This window comes from Miniopterus schreibersii (genome assembly GCF_964146895.1).
Source record: "Miniopterus schreibersii genome assembly, chromosome: 11".
Classification (NCBI taxonomy): Eukaryota; Metazoa; Chordata; class Mammalia; order Chiroptera; family Miniopteridae; genus Miniopterus; species Miniopterus schreibersii.
In genome coordinates this window covers 65,560,407-65,579,400 of record NC_138111.1, presented here as the reverse complement: position 1 = coordinate 65,579,400, position 18,994 = coordinate 65,560,407, and the positions used below count along the sequence as shown (strand labels likewise).

General features: G+C 44.0%; 1 protein-coding gene across 13 annotated transcripts in view; it reads left to right on the top strand.

The window, feature by feature from the left end:
• The window catches only part of FANCC (FA complementation group C), a 222,985-nt gene that overhangs the window by 178,026 nt on the left and 25,965 nt on the right, over nucleotides 1-18,994 (top strand). For all 13 annotated transcript variants that reach the window (XM_081151079.1, XM_081151087.1, XM_081151080.1 and 10 more), the window contains 2 exons: nucleotides 9,134-9,290; nucleotides 18,732-18,784. In XM_081151079.1, coding sequence (XP_081007205.1) covers nucleotides 9,134-9,290; nucleotides 18,732-18,784 — 210 coding nt within the window. The remainder of the gene's footprint in view (nucleotides 1-9,133; nucleotides 9,291-18,731; nucleotides 18,785-18,994) is intronic.

The following is an 18,994-nucleotide window of genomic DNA, read 5'->3' as shown; positions in this document are numbered from 1 at the left end:
CTCAGAGAATAGCTACTCCTATTCTACCAGCAGTGCTCAGATGGAAAGCTGAGGGCAGTGGTTCTGTGAGTAGGCCCAAATTCCTCCTTGCTATTTATTTTACTTGTGATAGCACATTCTCCCTCAGCAACTAATAAAATTTATTCAGTTTGGAATATCCATAGGGAACAGACTGTCCAGAAATGCTGGGTGGTCTTCAGCTTGTCCAATTCCTATGGCTTCAGCTCAGCAAGTTCCCTAAGCAGTGGTGTAAGAGCTGGAGCCTCTCCATGGACACTTGCCCGTAGATGGAGCATCCTGGCCACATGCTGACACAGGGAGGCTGATTCAGTCAGTCAGTGCAAAGTTCCACCCCCACCCCCAGTGCCTGCCTTCCTCCAGCCCTTTGAGCAGTTCCCCAAATGCGCTGCGTGGTTGTTTAGAAACCACATACTTTCTTTGACCGATGTGCCCTGCCCTGTGTTTAGCCTTCCAACTATCTGTTTCCCACAATACACCAGTGGAATTTCATTTGTTTTACAATTGGCTGGGTATCTTTGACCTTGGCTTCCAAACACAGTCATGTATTTTCAGAAACGGGTTGCCTGTATTCTTCTAAACAGCAGATGTTTTCCCCTCTGTTGGAGTTTAGATAACCTAGAGGAACTTCTTAATTTCTTGGCCTAAATGTCAGACCTAACTTGTTGAGTCTATCCCTGGGCTTGCCATCAAAGCCATCTGCAGACAGTAGAGTGCGTAGAACCTTTCTGGGAGGGCTGCTGAAAGCCTTTCACAAGTCTCTGGAGTATAAGTAATTCCACATGAATGTCCTCCAAGGCAAATCTAAAGCCATTGCTTCAGAAATATTGAGAAGTTTGACTGGATGGAGTATTTTTTTCTATACACTGGAATAAATGGGCCAGTGAACAAATGAGAGAAAGAATGGGTGCATGGCTGGCCAATAACAGACCTTATGGGGCAACTGTATTAAATAGGGAAATAGGGTGACTTGTAGACCGTAACACTTCTGAGAGTTAAACAGAGTGCCTTTTATTATTGTGCTGGGATAACACATATAAACTTGCCCAGGCACAGTGGGACGGATTTAAGTGGGTCCAATGCCTGAGATACGCTTAGCACAGTGCCTGGCACACAGAGTAAATAGTCAATAACTGTTAACATGTTGCTGTTATTGACTTTGATAAAAATTGTTATTTTTTATGATGTTTTATTAAGTTTTCTCAAGCTTATATCTTTTATTCCTAATGAAAATATCACTGAACTAAGGCCAGATGTAAGCTAAATTTCCATTGCCGAAAGACCTAAGAACACAGCCTCCAAAGATGCCTTAAGAAAACAAAAGAAATTAAAGAAAAGGCTGACCTTCAACAAAGCTTCTAGTTCTGTGTTTTTCCAGCTCAGATAAGGAAAAACAGGCTTTACATGCTGTCAAATAATGTAGGTGAATGTCTAAGTGAATAAAGACTAGTGAAATACCGAAAACAGAAAGTTAGCCAAGTAGAAGCAACTGAAACTCCCTTTTCTATTTATTCATTTATTGAGACTTCGTGACTTTTTTCTTTAATCTTAATAAGGCATGATCATAAAATTAGTCATTGAAGAAGTTTACTTTTCAAGTAAAAACCTGGCGATATTGGTTGTAACAGACATTCCAGTATGTTTGGGCTTTGGCATTTCTTCACTTGGTGTTGCTGCTCTTTGCTTTGAGAAGTGACTTTTCTGGAGGTATAAGTGACAATGATGGCACAGTTTCCTCAATTCAATATACCAGGGTGGGCAAAAGTAGATTTACAGTTGTACATATGGAAAAATATGTAATAGAATAAATAATAGAATAAACTTGAGCGTACTCACAACTGTAAACCTACTTTTGCCCACCCTTGTACACGCTAGATCAGGTTTTAATGGAAGTATGCCTTTGAGATGTGATGGCAGGTACTCTTTCCAGTTCCATGGAATTAAGTAGTTCTCCAGAAAAGCTGGTCCCAGTGTTTCTGGGCTCCTCTAGCAGACAGAGCAGCCCTTGATGTCTCTCTGGTTTGGAAAAGTGAAGTACTGCAGGTGTTTGTCTCTCTGAGGAGGTTCCTTCTCCCTGCCTCTCGTATAGCTTTAAACACATTCCCCACAGAAGGCACCGCCCTCATCAGGAACCTTTCTTGCAAAGAACTGGATCCCACATTCTGGTTTTTTATTGTAGCTATAAAAACATTTGGAGCTATTAGTTGGACCAGTTTCTTTACCTACTACCTCTTTTTGAAGAGGATGGGACCAACAGCCGCCTCACTAAGTTGAGTACTTGGGGGAAACAAAGCACAGTTTTCTAAGTGTCAAGGGGCATTTGTCTAGAAGATTCAACTAACAGGAGATGTTGAACAGGGCAGTGTCCTGTCCAGGCATCTTCTGCTTTGTGTCAGAAATTATTACTAAAACTCAGATTTTCTGCCTAAAAACACTCACTAGGAGCCTACTCCTCAGCATTTTAAAGGACAAAATTATAGTAAGTTACATATAAGTCTCACATACCCTATCATTTTTTTACAACACAGTTATAATGCGGGAAACTCCCTGTTATTATTAGGTAGGAATTTTAGAGAGCCAAGGTTTTATCTTATCTTGTTTCCCTTGAATTTGTCATTTTGATCAGTATGCAGACTGAATGGATAGAACAAGTGTGGTTAGATGAGAAAAGGGACAGCCTTAAAGTTTCTATGACTAACACATGTTGAATAGAATGAAAATTTTCAGTGTCCTTAAAAACATTTTTTTCTTTTAACCAGCATATTTTGAATATCCCTTAAGGGATACATACCCCACTTTATTATTATTATTATTATTATTATTATTATTATTATTATTATTGATTTCAGAGAGAGAGAGGAGGGAGAGAGAGAGAGAGAGAGAAACATCAATGATGAGAGAGTCATTGATCGGCTCCCTCCTGCACACACCCCCTACTGGGGATCAAGCCCGAAACCTGGGCATGTGCCCTGATTGGGAATCAAACTGTGATCTCCTGGTTCATAGGTTGATGATCAACCACTGAGCCACACCGGCTGGGCCAGCTTAATTTTTTTAAATTACAACATATTCCCTAATATGAATAGACCATAATATTTTCAGCTGTTTGCCAATGCGTGCATTCAAGTTGTTCTAACTGTATCTTTATAATATTGGGGCACTAAATACCCTTCAGCTGCTTTTATTTCTGCCAGGCAGATTCACAAAAGCATGATTATTAAGACCAAGGATATGTGTCTTTTATACTTTATTAGGTGGTACCATGTGACTTAACCAAAAGGGCAAAGCCATTCCCTGACCCGTCTCTGAGAACACCTGGCCCCTGTATTTACTTCAGCATTGCTGTCATGAGGGTGAAAAGTGACATCTCCTTGATGTGTTAGTTTACCTTCCTTTACCACTAACAGGGTTGAAAACCTGCATATTTGTATTAGCCATCTGTATTTCTTCTTCTGGAATTTGCCGTTTTCCTAGTTTTTTTAAGATATAATTAACATATAATGTAATTTCCTTTATTTCAAAACCACCCTGGTACACATTAGAACACTGTATGTAATGCAATTGTGTTGGCCCAACCAAATGCTGGTATGAAAGCATATTAAGGTTGCTTTGGTGATTTCTTCATCCAAGATGGATTATAAAGAGTTAAGTCTTTGATGTTTTAGAGCAAAATAGATTTTATTGATAATAGGTGATTCACATATTAAACATTGGATCCATAAATGTAATCACTCACAGAAGTCAGTAGAGTGCACTCTAAATCAAGGCACTAAGAAGATCATCGTTAAGGTACACATTTTTCAAACTGTCTGAGAGTAGAACAAAAATATTACAGTAGCCCTCAATTACTCATGATTTCAGCTACCTGCAGTCAACCACAGTCTGAAAATATTACATGGAAAGTTACAGAAATAAACAGTTCATATGCACATATGGTTTTAAATTACATGCTGTTCTGAGTAGCGTGGTGAAACCTGGCTGGGTTCCACTCTGTCCCACCCTGTTCTGCCTGGACGTGACTCACCCCTTTGTCCACCACGTTCACTCCACTTCATCTCATCACATAGGTATCGTATCATCTCTAATCATCACAAGAAGCGTGAGTACAGCACAATAAGATATTTTGAGAGAAAGACCACATTCATATTAACTTTTATTACAGTATATTGTTATAATTCTACTTTATTAATTATTGCTATTAACCTCTTACTGTGTCTAACTTATAAGTTAAACTTTATCATTGGTATGCATGTGTAGGAAAAAAACATAGCATATACAGAGTTCGGCACTATCTGCAGTTTCAGGCATCTACTAGGGGGTCTGGGAACATATACCCCGCAGATAAGGGAGGACTACTTACTGTATGTACTGTCAACTGATGTCACTGGTGCCAACTCAGTGCCAACAGGAATCCCCAGTTTTGGGTGCACTTAAGAAGGAAACTTGATTCAGTGCAAAACAGCTCAGTTGTGATATAGCACAGCTGTGAAAACAGCACAGCTGTGAGGCAGTCCTGGGGCCAGCCCCTCCCGGGCAGACATTTGTACTCTGCTCCTTGTTGGTCTGGTCTCCTCTGCTCTGGCCCACACTGCTCTGCTCTGCTCTGGTCTGCTCTGCTCTCTGCTCTCTGCTCTGCTCTCTGCTCCCTGCTCTGCTCTCTGCTCCGCTCCAATGAGACATCTTCCATGTTTCAGCTCAGCTGGGGGAAACGCAGTCTTCCATGTTCAATGGAAAGGGAAAGAGCACTCTCAGAGCCAGAGAGGACATGGCTTATTTGGACAGAAGTCCCTGCCCCTGGTCCCTGATTGGTCTGTCCGCATGCAAATGAGGCCTCCAAATCCTTGCAGTTTGATTGGTCCAAAAGGCACTTTTCTGATTGGTCAAATAGAGCCATTCTGGTTGGTCAGAGCTACATAGTTCCAATTGGATGGGAAAAACCTCAATCCTATTGGATGAAATAGGATTCCAGGAACTCCTTTAAAGGCCGGGCTCAGATGGCAGAAACAGTGCCAGCAGGCAGTTCAGTGCAGAGGCAGGTAGTTCAGTGCAGACCTCTCCTTGCAGTGCAGTTTGCGCAGAAAGCCCCTGTGTAAAAGTGGCTGCTAAACTCTGTTTTGTGTTTTTTTAAATTCAAGCCCAGTGAGCAGTCAGGAGCCCTTCTTTCTCAGGGATCACATTACTTACTGACTTGAGTGTAGAACTTATGCAACTCTTATTTAAATTTGTAACTAAGCAGTATCTTTTAATTCAGATATTTGATGGATCTACCATTTTACACTAGTTTTGTTTTTGCACTTGTTCATATTTATCTACTGCTCGTTCTCAACAGCTCGTACCTTTGTGATGCTGGGCATCGCTCAGCCACTGTGATCTAATGGTGAAAATCACACATAATGCAGAAGGCTGGTCAGAGGTTTAGGAATGGTGCTGCCTCTGAAGAACTTTCACCGAAGTGAGAAACTTTTCTAATGATGTACATATTTATTTCTACGGGTTCTGAAAAAAGATAAGGTGTTATAACAGTAGTTCAGAAGCCGTCCCTGCTGTTTGGGAAGAGAGGAGCCACTGAGCTGCCAAGTTGTCTCCTCTGCACCTCAGAGCCCTCTGCCTCCTGAGGCTCTCCTGCTCTGTGATGGGGGCGACAGAACCCTCCCACCACTCCTGAGGGGTGTTCTGCTTCCTCTAGAAAGCTGGACAGAAACCCCTCCCCAGGGGCCCATTAATGTGGCTAAAACTGGCTGACAGCCTGGACTTGGAAAAGACTTCCCCAAACAGTTGACAACACAGGGGTCAGGTATCTGGCTTATGTTTGGGAAGCCGCCTGCTCTCCCCCTGGGCCCAGGCCCCATCTTCTGATCAGACCCTCCACTCCCCTGCCTGGAGCGTGGAGGGACGTATATAACCCGCGGCTGCGGACCAGCTTTAGTATCTGACCTCCTGGGTTCAAATCACAGCTGGAGGTCCTCGGTCCCTCTCTGACCTATAAGGATAATGGTGGTCCCTGTTTTATCCTCGTGAGGTTGTTATGGGGATTAAAATACAGATAAAATGCTTAGCATCATTCCGGGTAGGCCCCTAATAAGTGGTAGCTATGGGTTCTTCAGCCTCCCTCATTCGCTCCTCCGCCTCTGGCCCTCAGCAACCAGCCACGCTGTCCTTAAACACTGTCTGCAGGAGCACACAGGCCACCACCCTGTGCGGCCTTCTGGGGGCACTCCCTTCGCAGCCATGCTTCTGAAGACCTGTCTGCAATACTGGCTGCAGTTCCACGTCCTCCCCTCACCGACTCCGCCTTCAGCTTCCAGCACTCCTTCAGAACAGTATTCTTGGGGAGGCCGCAGAGGGCCTGCCCGGTGCTGTGCTGTTTCCCGCCCCGCGTCCTCTCAGCAGGGCTGGTCCCAGCCAGGCTGCCTCCCGTTCCTCCGTGATACTGTTCTGTGCTTGCGTGTCTCCTGCCTCCTGCCTGCAACTCGCCTTCGTGTTGGCCGTGCTCAGGGCACACACCCAGCCCTCTGCCCACTCAGACTCCCCCTCAGGGTTCTCGTCACTCCCTAGCCCTTCCCTACACCGGACAGCTCCTGAACGTATACAGCCGTACCTCAGTTTTCAAATGTAGTCTGTTCCGGGAGACCGCTCGAGTTCTGAAACGTTCGAAAACCGAGGGATTCACAGCCGACAGCCAGGCCTCAGGATCTTGCCCTCAGCGGAAGCCATGCGGCATGTTCCCCTTGCAAAGCGTGTTCGAAAACCGAAGCATTTCCGTCTGTGTTTACGGCATTCGTAAACCGAAATGTTCATCAACGGAGACGTTTGAAAACCGAAGTACCACTATATCTTTAACCCAGGCCTCTCCCTAGAACTCCCAACTTGGATATTTGAGGTCCTGTTTCATACCTCTGTTGGATTGTGCCTCAGATATGCTAAATTCACACCCCCCAAACTGAGCTCTTAGTTAATCCTTCCCTCTTCACCTTCCCTTCTTTCCATCTGAGTGAATGGTATGCTCATCCATGTCTTTGCTCAAAACTTGGGATAGCCTTGATTTCCTGTCTCCCCTGTTCCACCGCTCATCAGATTCAAGGCCAGCTTCTCTTGGTATGAAAGTACTTGCAGGCACTCTTCACGCACTCTCCACTGCCATCAGGTCCCAGGCAGCGTGGGCTCCTGGCTTCCCTGCACCCATGCCAGTCCTGCGCTCATTCAGAGCAATCTGTGAGTGTCACTGCATTCTGGCCCTTTGTTTAAATCCTGGGGCCAGAATAATCACAGAATAAGACGCCCAACCTTACCTCGGCCTTTGGTACTGCACTGCCCTGCCACAAGTCGCCTCACCTTCGCTCTTGGGGCCTCTCTCTTCTGACCTTGCTCTTCCATCATGGCTGCTGTTCCTCTGCTAGAAAGCTCTTCCCCCTGCCCTTCACCTAGCTAAGCCCCAACTGTCTGATCACACTTAGGCCCCTCCTGTCCTTACCTCAGCCTGTCCCTTCCCTTCATTGCCTTCATCACAGTTGGGGGTGTGTATGTGAGTACACGTGCCTCCCACTGGGCCCAGAACTGCTAAGGGTACAGATCAGGTTGGTTTGTTTTCACTTGTTTGGTCTGCGCCTGGCACACTGAGTTCCGCGTAGGAAGTGCTCGGTCATCTTTGATTGAATGACCACCAGCTCCTTGCCATCAAGTATAATAAGGGGGGTGGCAGGGGACTGGCAGCTCCAAGCACTGGCGCCACAATAGAGGACAACCATAGTGTGGCCCCCAAATGTGCCAGGTGGTGTGGGGTTGGGACACGGTGGCAAGTCTTCTTTGCCAGGTGTGGGGAGGTGGGAGAAAGGGGTCCTGCAGGACTTCCCAGAAGAGTTGAAGCTCCAGATGTCAAACGAGGACCATTCCTCTACCCCTCCCTTTCTCCTGCCCTTCTGCCTGCCCCTGTGACAGCTTTTTCTCGTCTTGTCCCAGAGTTAACCCAGGACAAGGTCTACAGCAGTGAGACTGAGGTAGAGGAAAGAGAAACCACTAGAAAGTGCTGCCCCATGTCTCCTGTCCATTTCCTGCCCTGTACCCATTCCCGGGGCCCCACGCCGGCTCCTGCAGAGAAAGAGCCCAGAGTGATGGTGAAGGGAAGACACTAAGGAGTTGTTGCGTTATGGGCAACCTTTCTGCCCCAGCGTTTGCTTTCCTTATTAAAAGCGGTGAAGGTCTGTGGCAGAACATGGGAAGCGCTGTGCTGTCTGCAATGCCCCCGGTGAAAGGGCAGGAGGCTTCAGAAGGGCTGGTCTGGAAGAAGACAGATAAGTCCCACCAGAACACAATAGGCCCTGTGGCTCAGTCAGTCAGATGTCCCTTCATGCCCCTTCCCAGAAGGGGAAGTAGGACCCCGGATGCACCAGGAGGAACCTCCAACTACGTTTTCCTGTAGTAACTGTGCTGCACAAACTGGTTGTGGTCAGTAGAGTATCATGCTATGGATCAGCTATGGATTGAAACAGGCCATAACCACCATTTGTGAAATTGTTACTAAAAAAATACTTTTTAACTTTCAAGCAACAGATTTATAACTACAGTTATTGAATATCTACTAGGTGTCAAGCACTGTGCTAATCACTTTACATGTGTTGTTATTGCATTTCATCCTTCTGACAACAGTGAGGGAGATAGGCCCATTTTACAAATGAGTAAACTGAGGGTTAGAGGTTAAGTAACTTTCCTAAGGTCATACAGTTAGTAGGTGGTAGCTGTGGGACTCAGACCCACTTTAAACAATCATGATGCACTTTTAAGCATAACTGTATCTTAAATTAGGGACGGCATGTACCTAGATACCTCAAGGCCTTGTCCCATCTCATTTTTATCACTCAGTCTTCCATCACCACACATTTGTTTACCCTTTTTGAAAGCACTTTTTTTCCTTTGAGCGTTTCTCTCATTTCCTAAGGTGAATCATATTCACATTATTTGTAAACAGATACGTGGTCAGTATTCACTGATACTATAAATGTTAACTCCCGCCATGACCGTGAGAAGATTCACAGGTCAGATTCAGTTTGCATTTTGAACTCTCCTAATCTTCTTTTTTCTATAACCCATTTCTATTTAAAATTTTATTTCCTACCGAAAGGAAGAAGATTTCTCTCCCCAAGTCAGCTGTAGTCTGCCTCTGGCTCCGACACCTTCCCAGCCTTGAAAAAGCAACGCTGCATCTTTTTGAAAAGCTCATTTTCACCGAGAGAAATTCTCTGAGAAGGGTCGAATGCTTCATGAAAGATTCATTGCTGGTACGTGGAGGACTTTGAGGAGGGGAAAAATCCTTAAAGAAGATGCTGGATATCGTTTCATTTAGTCAGAGCAAGGGAAAGAAATGCAGGTGTCCCCAAAATGTATACACACTTTGAGTAATTATTAATTCCAACAGGTTAAATCTGGAAAGAAAGAAACATCAATTGAACTATCAAAAAATGTATGTGTGTACATTTTTTGGGACACCTTACATAAACAAGAGCAATTGACACTTTTTAAAATAACGATGTATTTACATTTTATTTTTAAAATACATAACATAGGGGTCTTTTCTGCATATTTAGAGCATATATCAAAAATAGGGAGAGATACAAGGTTTACTGGATTGTCACACCTTATATGGCATATTTCTAAGGCCTGACATGTGGACAGCAAACTTGTTTGTAACAGCATTTCTATTTCCACGTGAAAAATAAGTTTTAAAAAAATGAAGATTTTTAAGAACCGGGGGAGGAATCACTTAACAAAGAACAACATCCAAAAATAAACTTTTAGCCCTTCACTAGAGGAGAAATAAAATACTCAAGAGAAACAAAACAAAACCCCAGAAAAATGGTTACAACAACAAAAACAACGAAGAGTTTTCTAAGTTTTCTTTTGGCGTAAGGCTGTCAGCCCTGAAGCCTGTCTCCCTTGTTCTCAGGGCCTCTCAGGCCTGGGAGGTCAGAGGTCAGGGGCTGGGAGCATGGCTCCAGGCAGTCATCAGAACCTGCCTGGCGCGGATTCCCTCTGGAGGCAGCTCCAGAATAAAGACCAGTGCACCCCAAACTACAAGAAGGTGCCGTGCTCCTGGGGTGGCTGTCTTACGGGAACCTCAGTGGCTCTAACATGCTTTCCCACTGCCTTTGGTAACCTGGGGGAGATACAGCCCAGAAATTTCCTCCTTTTGTACAGATGGGGAAAATTAGCTCAGAGAGAGATGGTAAACAGATCTAAGCTGGTGGCAGAGAGAGTGCTCCTCCTTCCCAGGAAGCTGAGACTTGGGAGGCATGAAGCTCTGTGCGTGGAGTGCTCTGAGGTTGGCTGAGTTTACACAGCCCCCATCTCCCAGGTACCTTCTATTTGTTTAATTTGGTTGGAACTTCCTGTTTTCTTTCTTTTTCTTTCAAATTGGAGGCTGCGTAAGAGAATCATAATTGAATCAGTTGCTCCCTTTCTATATCCAGTTTCCCCGTTTAAGTCTCTATCATTACTTGCCAGTGTGCATGTGTGACTGTCCGTGGCCATGCTGCCTTTGTCCTATGTCCTTGGCTCCTCTCTGCCTTCACATCCTGGGTCCTCCCGGTGGCTATGAATAGTGTTGCAGTTGTCAGTAGCCATGCTGCTTTCACCCACAAGTTAGGTGAGCCAAATTGAACCCAACTGATTTAGAAATTTATATTGTTTGATGGGGGGAAAAAAGAAAGAAGGAAAGAAGAGAGGTATAAAAACTGAGAGAGCCCTGGCTGGTATGGCTCAGCTGGTTGGGAGTCGTCCCCTGCACCTGGAGGTTGCCAGTTTGATTCCCGGGGCAGAGGCCCTGGTTGCAGGCTCAGTCCCCCATAGGAGGTGTGCAGGAGGTAGCCAATTGATGTTCCGTTCTCTCATCAACGTTTCTCTCTCTCTCCCCCCCTGTCCCTTCCTGTCTCTTGAAAAGTCAATAAACTGATCTTTAAAAAAATGCTTAAAAAAAAGAAAAGAAAACCAACTCTTTGACTTAAAAAGAAAAAAAGACTAAGGGTGCCCAAAGAGCGGCTTGTTTGTTTTTTTAAGGGATCTCACCATTCAAAAGAGTTGCATATTAAGGTGAGAAATAAAAACGTGCCTTATATAAAAATAATTACAATAAAATTCAAAATAAACAAGGGTTTTAAGAGGCCCCAGCATTCCATTCCATGCATTACCTTTATTATCCGGGAAATCTCTGTATTTCTAACATAAGCAAACGTGCTATAATTTAATTTTCTCTGGTCCTTTTTCAGTGGCTGTTTCCTTGCTTTCAAGTTCTTTATTAAATTTCTTTGTCTTCTCTCTGTAGAAAAATTCCAGCTCCATTGACTTTTCTGATTTGGTTTGAATCTGCAGCCTTCCATTGGTCCTTGTGGTTCTTCTCTGAACCTTCTCCATGTCCCTCTTACCTGTGGCCATTGGGCCTGGGCAATACTTCGGTACACACATGATATTGCTGCAAATGAGGGAGAGAGAAAGCAGGCACTCCTATTGAACACTACACTGTATAATCTTCTGTCTCCAGTTTATAGTTAAAATAATCTTCCCCAGTGCAACAGCTTCGAAGTCAGTTGATGTACAAAAGCATTTATCAGGATCATGTGTGTGGAGATTCTGAGCTCCCATTATGGTTAAAGGGAGATTCCAGAGGGTGTTATTTGGTTTAATTTATTGTGGCATTGGCAGGATGTGACCTCTCTGTGCCTTATGGTTCAAGGAGGTAATTACAGTACAGAGCTGATTGGTGGGGGCTGCTCTCCTCACCCATCCTGGGCCTGCAATGCCAGAAAACCAAGCAGGCTGGAGTAAGCCTGTGACGTGGCTGAGTGATTAGAAGGGTAACCTGGAAACTTGCTTCCTAATTGCATCATCTGATTTATTTATCGCGGCCCAGTATCTTGGTGCAGTGACAGGCCAGTGCAGGAGTATCAGAGACCTGGACGGCTCAGATAGTGCGGGACTGCTGCACTTTCCTCCAGAAGAAACGTGATGCCTATTGCATTAGAGTTGAATTCTGAGAGTAATTAAAGTGTGATGGTCTACATAACTTGTGTTTTATATGGAGCATTGTTAATTATGTTTCCATCTCTTGGGACTACCCAGAGTTAGCCCTGGAAATTCTATAGTTGCCAAGATGTTGCCAAAAAAAAGTGAGGTACAGGTCACACAAAGTGAAATGATCTCCCAAAATGTTTTTTCGCTCTCAGGGACTCAGAGGCCTGGTATTTTCTATTAAGACTGTGAATAATAAGGCAGTAATCTAATATCACCTGAATTCTGAATGCACATTTATACACATATATGACTTCTAAAATAAAATAAATTTACTTTTGAGACTCACCCTTAGGCTTCCAGTGGCTGGGCCACCCCCAAGCACATGTCCACCTGTCACATTTTGTGGCTTCTAAATAAACCAAGGTGTTAAATTTAGTTTGTCATTTACTGTGCACACCGACACTTTTTAAAGGAACGGAACAGGCACTAGAAGACCATAATCCATAGGTTCAGATCTGACCTTAAAAACTGATACCACCAAACGCAGTGAGAGCCACTTGGTAATTATGCAGCTTTCTTGACTGGTTTATACTCCACATTTGAATGAAAAGTGCTGGCTGAGTCGCAGGGTGGCATTGTGCTTGGCTGCCCTGCTGCACGCCAAGGCCAGGAGGTGCCCTGGTTTCCATGCCCTCCCATTCTCTCTTCTTTAGCAGACCTCACGTGCCACCTGCCCCTCAGGCTGAGTCAAAAGGAGCAGCTCCTTCACCTTCACAGGACAGACTTGCCCACGAAAGAGCAGGGCGCATAGGAGGCTGGAGAGGGAGAGGGGAAAAGGAGACAGGGGTGAGTTTTGGTTTTGTTCATTCAGATTTTAAATAAAAAAAACAAACTCCTCATATTCTCTCCTACCTGGAAGTTTTCACAGCTCAATTAAAGTTAGTTCCTTATCTCATCAGGTGTGTCTCAATTAAACTACGGGGGTGGGGGAATTAGTTCTTCATCTAATAAGAGCTTAAGAAGAAAAAAGCATGCAGGTGCCTCTGTGTCTTCCTCGATCACCTATGAGGTAGGATGTGTCCTGGTCTTCATTCTCCAGAGAGCAGTGGTGGCCACTTCAAAAAGAAAAAGAAACTTCCTTTACACAAAATTCCAAACACAGTTCCCCTTTAATAAAAGACCATGTTGAAGAATAAGCTCCACATCCTGGGTTATGTCAGTTTTCTGTGCTTGAGTAATTCTTAGTAATGCTCTAGGGCTTTCTTTTCCTGCTTTTCCATTAGTAGTCTCTTAAGCATTTCTTTTCTCAGTTCTTTAATGTGATGCATGTAATTTAAGAAATGCTGAAGCAGAGGGTTTGCAGTGGTGGAATGGGGAAGTGCGCTGGCAGCCAGTGCTTGTGGCTAAAACGTAAAGAATCTGCATCTCAGACAGTAGTTGCACTTTCCAGTGTCGACCTCAGGGGGGCACCAGATCCCCCAGCATTGTTTCTGTAAAGAAAAAGACAAGTTCTGTTTTCACTGTTGGGGATGGAAAACTTTTCAACCACAGATGAAGGGAGAGACAAATAAAAATAAATAATAAAAACAGGGCAGTGGTCGACCTGGGAGGTCATTGCCACTCAGAGGCTGCGCTGAGAAGCAGCAGGAGGCTGAGGAGCTGTCCCTGCTCAGGCTGCAGGAACTACCTGGGTGGAGGCCACTGGGCCAGGCTAGAAAGGGGCTCTTCAGACTTGAGGGATTTTGTTGAGCATCCAGGACGGCATGCCTGTGTCCTAACGCTCTGAGACCATGGGTAAATTTAAAACACAAAAGTACATTTGGTACTTGTTAAGTTTTTTTGTTTTTTTAAGCCTAGAAATGACAGATTTATCACTAATTAAACAATAATTGTATTATGGAGTACTGAAAAAAAGTTGCTTGTAGTGTAAACAACATCTGGCAAAGATTATAAAGAAAGAATATTTTTCCATCTCAAATTTATTGAAAGAAATTCGAATGTTTTGAAACAAAATAGATCCTAAAATGTAAAAGGGATATTTATAGTCTTATGTTTAGTATTTTGAAATTAGAAAAGAAGAAAATGGCATAATAAAAAAATACATATTTATAAAGGTATCTTATTTTGCATGATAGATGTGAAGGTTTTGTTTAAGTAAATTTTTTTAAAACCAAATTGTTTTTGAACTCAGTAAAGGGTCTTTCTGTTGAATCTTATGAAGAACCCTCTTTTAAGAAGAAAGTTGTTTTTTCAATTGATTTTAGAAAGAGAGAGAAACATAGATTTGTTATTCCACTTATTTATGCATTCATTGGTTGTTGTTTTTTTAAAATATATCTTTATTGATTTCAGAGAGAGCAAGGAAGGGAGGGGGAGAGAGAAACATCAGTGATAAGAGAGTCATTGATCTGTTGCCTCCTGCACGCCCCCTGCTGGGGATCAAGCCCGAAACCCAGGCATGTGCCCTGACCGAGAATCGAACCGAGATCTCTTGGATCCTAGGTTGATGCTCAGCCACTGAGCCATGCCGGCTGGGTGTCATTGGTTGATTTTTTATGTGCCCTGACTGGGGATCAAACCCGTAACTTTGGCATATCGGAATGATGCTCTAACCAACTGAGCTACCCAGCCAGGATGCAAGTTATTTTTTGATGAATATAGTAACCCTTTAATTTATATACATATATTAACACAAGGGCCTCTTGAAAGAGTCACCTATGTAGTGGGACAGGATTGTTGGTTGGTGGATAAATTGGAGGGAAAGCTTCTAATCAGTCATTTCTTGAGAAAAAAAGATTATTCCTGAGTAAAATATTTAAACTAAGTTAAAATAAACCATGAAAGAGGATCTTTTCCAGGCTTTCTGAGCTTCAGCTTCTTCTCTCTCACCTGCAGTTTCCCTCTTTATTTCTTAGGAAGAAATATCTATGAAGGGTGATAAATAAAAAGGCTTTAGAATTTTTTTTGTTGTTAGCTCTCACCCAGGGATTTTTTTCCCATTGGCTTTTAGAGAGTGTGGCAGGGAGAGAGGGGGACGGTAGAGAGAGAGAGAGAAATACTGATGTGAGAGAGATTGGTTGCTTCCCGCATGTGCCCCAACCAGGACGGGGGATGGACCTGCAACCGAAGTACAAGCCCTTGACCAGGAATTGAACCCGGGACCCTTAGGTGTAAGGGCTGATGCTCTAACCTCTGAACAACATGGCCAGGGCTTGCTTTGTTTCTTTATTGCCTTTTTATTTTTTATAAGAGGCATTCAGTTTTGTCTGTAAATTACATCAAATCAGTATAATTTCCCTCTCTGGTGTATATTTGCTTTCTCCCCTCCCCATATTCCCTCTCTTGCACGCACGCACACAAAAGGCAAGATTTCTTCCTGGGGATTCTGTTCTTTTGTGTTCTCAGGCCTCTTTCAAGTGGCTTCTAATGATCATTGATGAGCCAGGATGAAAATAACGGTAGACAGTGAGGGCAGAGGGCAAGCGCTTACTTTATTTGTACAGTTCACAGTACAGAGCGACAAGCAGGCCACGCCCGCCCTCTGCCCACAGCGCAGGCCTCGAGACTGCGGCCACTGCCCAGCTCCTCTGTGTTGACTTGGTCTTTCCTTGTTCTGTTGAAGCATGAGGTACGGGAATGAGCGGTCCGAGGAGAGAGAGGAGTAAGCCGTGCAGGCCTGGGTAGCTGTGGGAGATGGGAAGGGGGGCACAGCCAACAGGGCAAGCGGACCCCGAGAGAAGGAAGCCGGAGTCCGGAGCCCTCCCTCAGCACCGGCCGCTCCTCCCCTGACACTCAGTGGACGGCCTGGGCAGTGCGATGGGGGCGAGAAGGGCGAACCTCACGTTTTCGATGGCCTCCCGGTGCCCCCTTTCCTCAGACTTGAAGTAATCTGTACGTGGAAATCGCTAGGCCAGATGGAGGAGATAGGAGCTTGAGAAGGAACAGATTTTGGTAGGATGGAGAAAAATGTACAAACAGATGGACTCCAAGAAAGGTTTTCTTTCTTTCCTCATTTTTATAGGAAAGATTATAGCCTGGGTTGTGGCGCCTCAGAGCCTGGCTGCGGAGTGGCTCGTGGGGTGTTACTTAGGGTCCCATTTTGCCAATCGGACAGGACACAGAGGGTTCGATGTTTGCCTTTTCCCTCACAAGGGTGCTATAAAGGTTCAGGGGGGCGTTATGGTTTCCAAAGAAGCATAAATTAAGACTTTAATTCTATTTGGAGGATTCCCTTGATGAGAAAGCAGCTTAAGTTGGCTTTTGTGATTTGATGTCACTGGGACACATGCCTGGCCTCTGAGCAGGCTGGGCTTCAGGAGGGGCTCAGTGACCCTGAAATTATGTGCTTGAGAAGTATGGAGAGTCTCATTTTAAAAACCATCAGTTAAGGCAGAGATGAGAAAGAGCTGTTCACAGCTCTGGGCAGCAGGGAAGACTGGTTTTAAAATAAAAATTTCTGCCACTGCTGTTTCAGCAGGTTCCCCTGCCTCCTGGCATCGTATCTGTTTTTAAGCTAAACGAGTTGTGGAAGCAGGTTGAGAGCAACCGAAGGTCTGAAATATTTGGACAGAAAGGAATTGGCATGGAGAGAGCAGGCAGATTCCACACAGCCTGGAAACATTTGAAACGTTGGATTAAGCTGTTTTGCTAGAAAACACTGCATAAAGGAAAAGTAGGCCCAAGCTCTATTCTTTCAACAAACTGAGTTAGAGTTCTCTTGCTTCCCCTTTGATTTTCGTGTAGTCCTGCTCTACACGTTGGGTCATCCTTCCTTTGCCATTTGGAAAACCCGTAATTAGCATTGAGTGATTTTCTACTAGCATCAAATTTATAGAGTGGCTCTGGAGTAGTTAAACCGTTTAGAATAGGAATGGTCCTATTTTACCATTTTAATTTTGGTTTTCTCCCGGTGCATTTTCACGCTCTGCCTCTGGACACATGGTAGTGTTGCTTGGTCTTAATCAGGAGGCACAGTGTCTATATGTGAAACTGGAAAGCTGTTCTGGCAAATTTGATGAATCACTTTCCTTCCAGACATGCAGCTTGCTTTCCCTTCTTGTTTGCTTTTTCCATTATGAATACATAGAAACTTTTATGATATTTTCTGGGCATATATCCAGTGACCTGTTAATAACTGTTATTATTTACAGTGAAGCTGAGCAGCAGGGAGATTAACTGACTTGCCTGAGATCAAAGCCAAGACATAACCTGCCTCTCTTCTGTTGGACCATGGTTCTGGCAAATTACTTTCTTGAGTACATAATGAATTTATCTGTGAACATTTTTAGTTGGTTTCTTTGAGATAAAAACACTTCAGTGAAGCATTATGGAGCATGGGTTACTCTACTTAAAGAGTAGAGATTTGTAACTTATAAATCACATTTGTAACTTATAAATCAGATTTCTCTTCAAAAAATTAAAAGGAAATTATCCCATCATTTCACCAAGTGGTGATGCTCTTGCCTGGGGCCCTGTGACAGCCTGTAGTGGCAATGTTTGAACACTAGATGGCGCACGCTCAATGTTACAACTCAAAACACCTGCGCAGAACCCACAGAGAAAGGAGCGCTTGTGGAGACAGACACCGTCCTTCCCGCAGCGTGATCCAGGACGTTTGAAGGACAAAGCATACCCTGTTTTCTTTTTTTCCTGTTGGGGGCGTGGGGTTATGAAAAAATATTTCCAAAAGCTAGTCATATCAAGTGTACTACATGATTTGAAGAAATTCTCTCTGGAGCCTAATCCACTAACACTTAGGTGCTACTACAAAATTCCTGATTTAGGACACAAGTACCATTTTCATCTGGCCTAATCTCACGCTTTGAGCTCTACCCAAAAAGGTGGAATATGGGTCAGGCCTGCTAAAGCCCGTCAGCCTCTGCTCATTTAAACCACCGGAACTTGTCACAAAAATATTTGTGGAATATTTTCATCATGTGAGATGATGGTATCTTAAATTTTGTATCAACCCACTTTTCATGCTAAATAATTTAAACTGCTAAATTCATGGTGCACTGAGATGCGCATCATTGAGTCTAGCACAGCAGTGGTCACTGCTTTCCGTAGTGTCAAACCTTACGCCCTCATCGCCTGATGGAAAGGTAGCTGGTCCAGGTCTGCCCTTGAAGTCTTCTAGGCCATGTGAGGCGGTCAGGCACATTACTTAAAACTAGCAAAACAGGAGGCTCTGTCTTCATTGCAGCATGCAGGTAGAAAGTATTTTAAATTTTCCATGATACAGCCCAGCCTGTGTGGTTCGGTGGCTGAGTGTCCACCCATGAACCAGGAGGTCATGGTTCGACTTCCTGGTTTCAGGCTCGATCCCCAGCAGGGGCGTGCAGGAGGCAGCTGATCAGTGACTCTCTCTTATCATTGATGTTTCTCTCTCTCTCTCCCCCTCTCCCTTCCTCTCTCTGACATCAATAAAAGCATATTAAAAAACATTTTTCCACGATACATACTGACTGTTTTTCTGGATCAGAGGGACTTACTGTAGAAAATGTGGAACATACATGAATATAAAGAGGAAATCAAGCATGCTTACAATCCCCTTGCCCAAGGAGAACCCGGGCTTTGTCCGTTTCTTCTAACCCAAAGGATTAGTCCCGTTTTCTAGATCCCAGCAGTTCTACACGACTCATCTGCCTGGTAATAGCAAGTTGTTACTGATGAAATGCTTCTAAAGTTTTGCTTTCTCATGGTCTTTTCCTCCACAGCCTGAAGCAGCCTGCCACCCTGCCATATTCAGAATTGTTGATGAGATGTTCAGGTAAGTGTTGTGTTATCCTGCTAATAATTGGTTTTAAAATGCCCAGTTTCCAAATATAAATAAAAAATTCTGTGGTGGTCTCTGGCTATGTCATGGGGAGATTCATTTCTGATACTATCTTACCACTCTTAGCTTTTTGGTAAAACCCAAATGTCAGTGTATATTTAAAAGCCAGTGCTTAAGAATTAAGATAATTTTCTCTTTTTACCC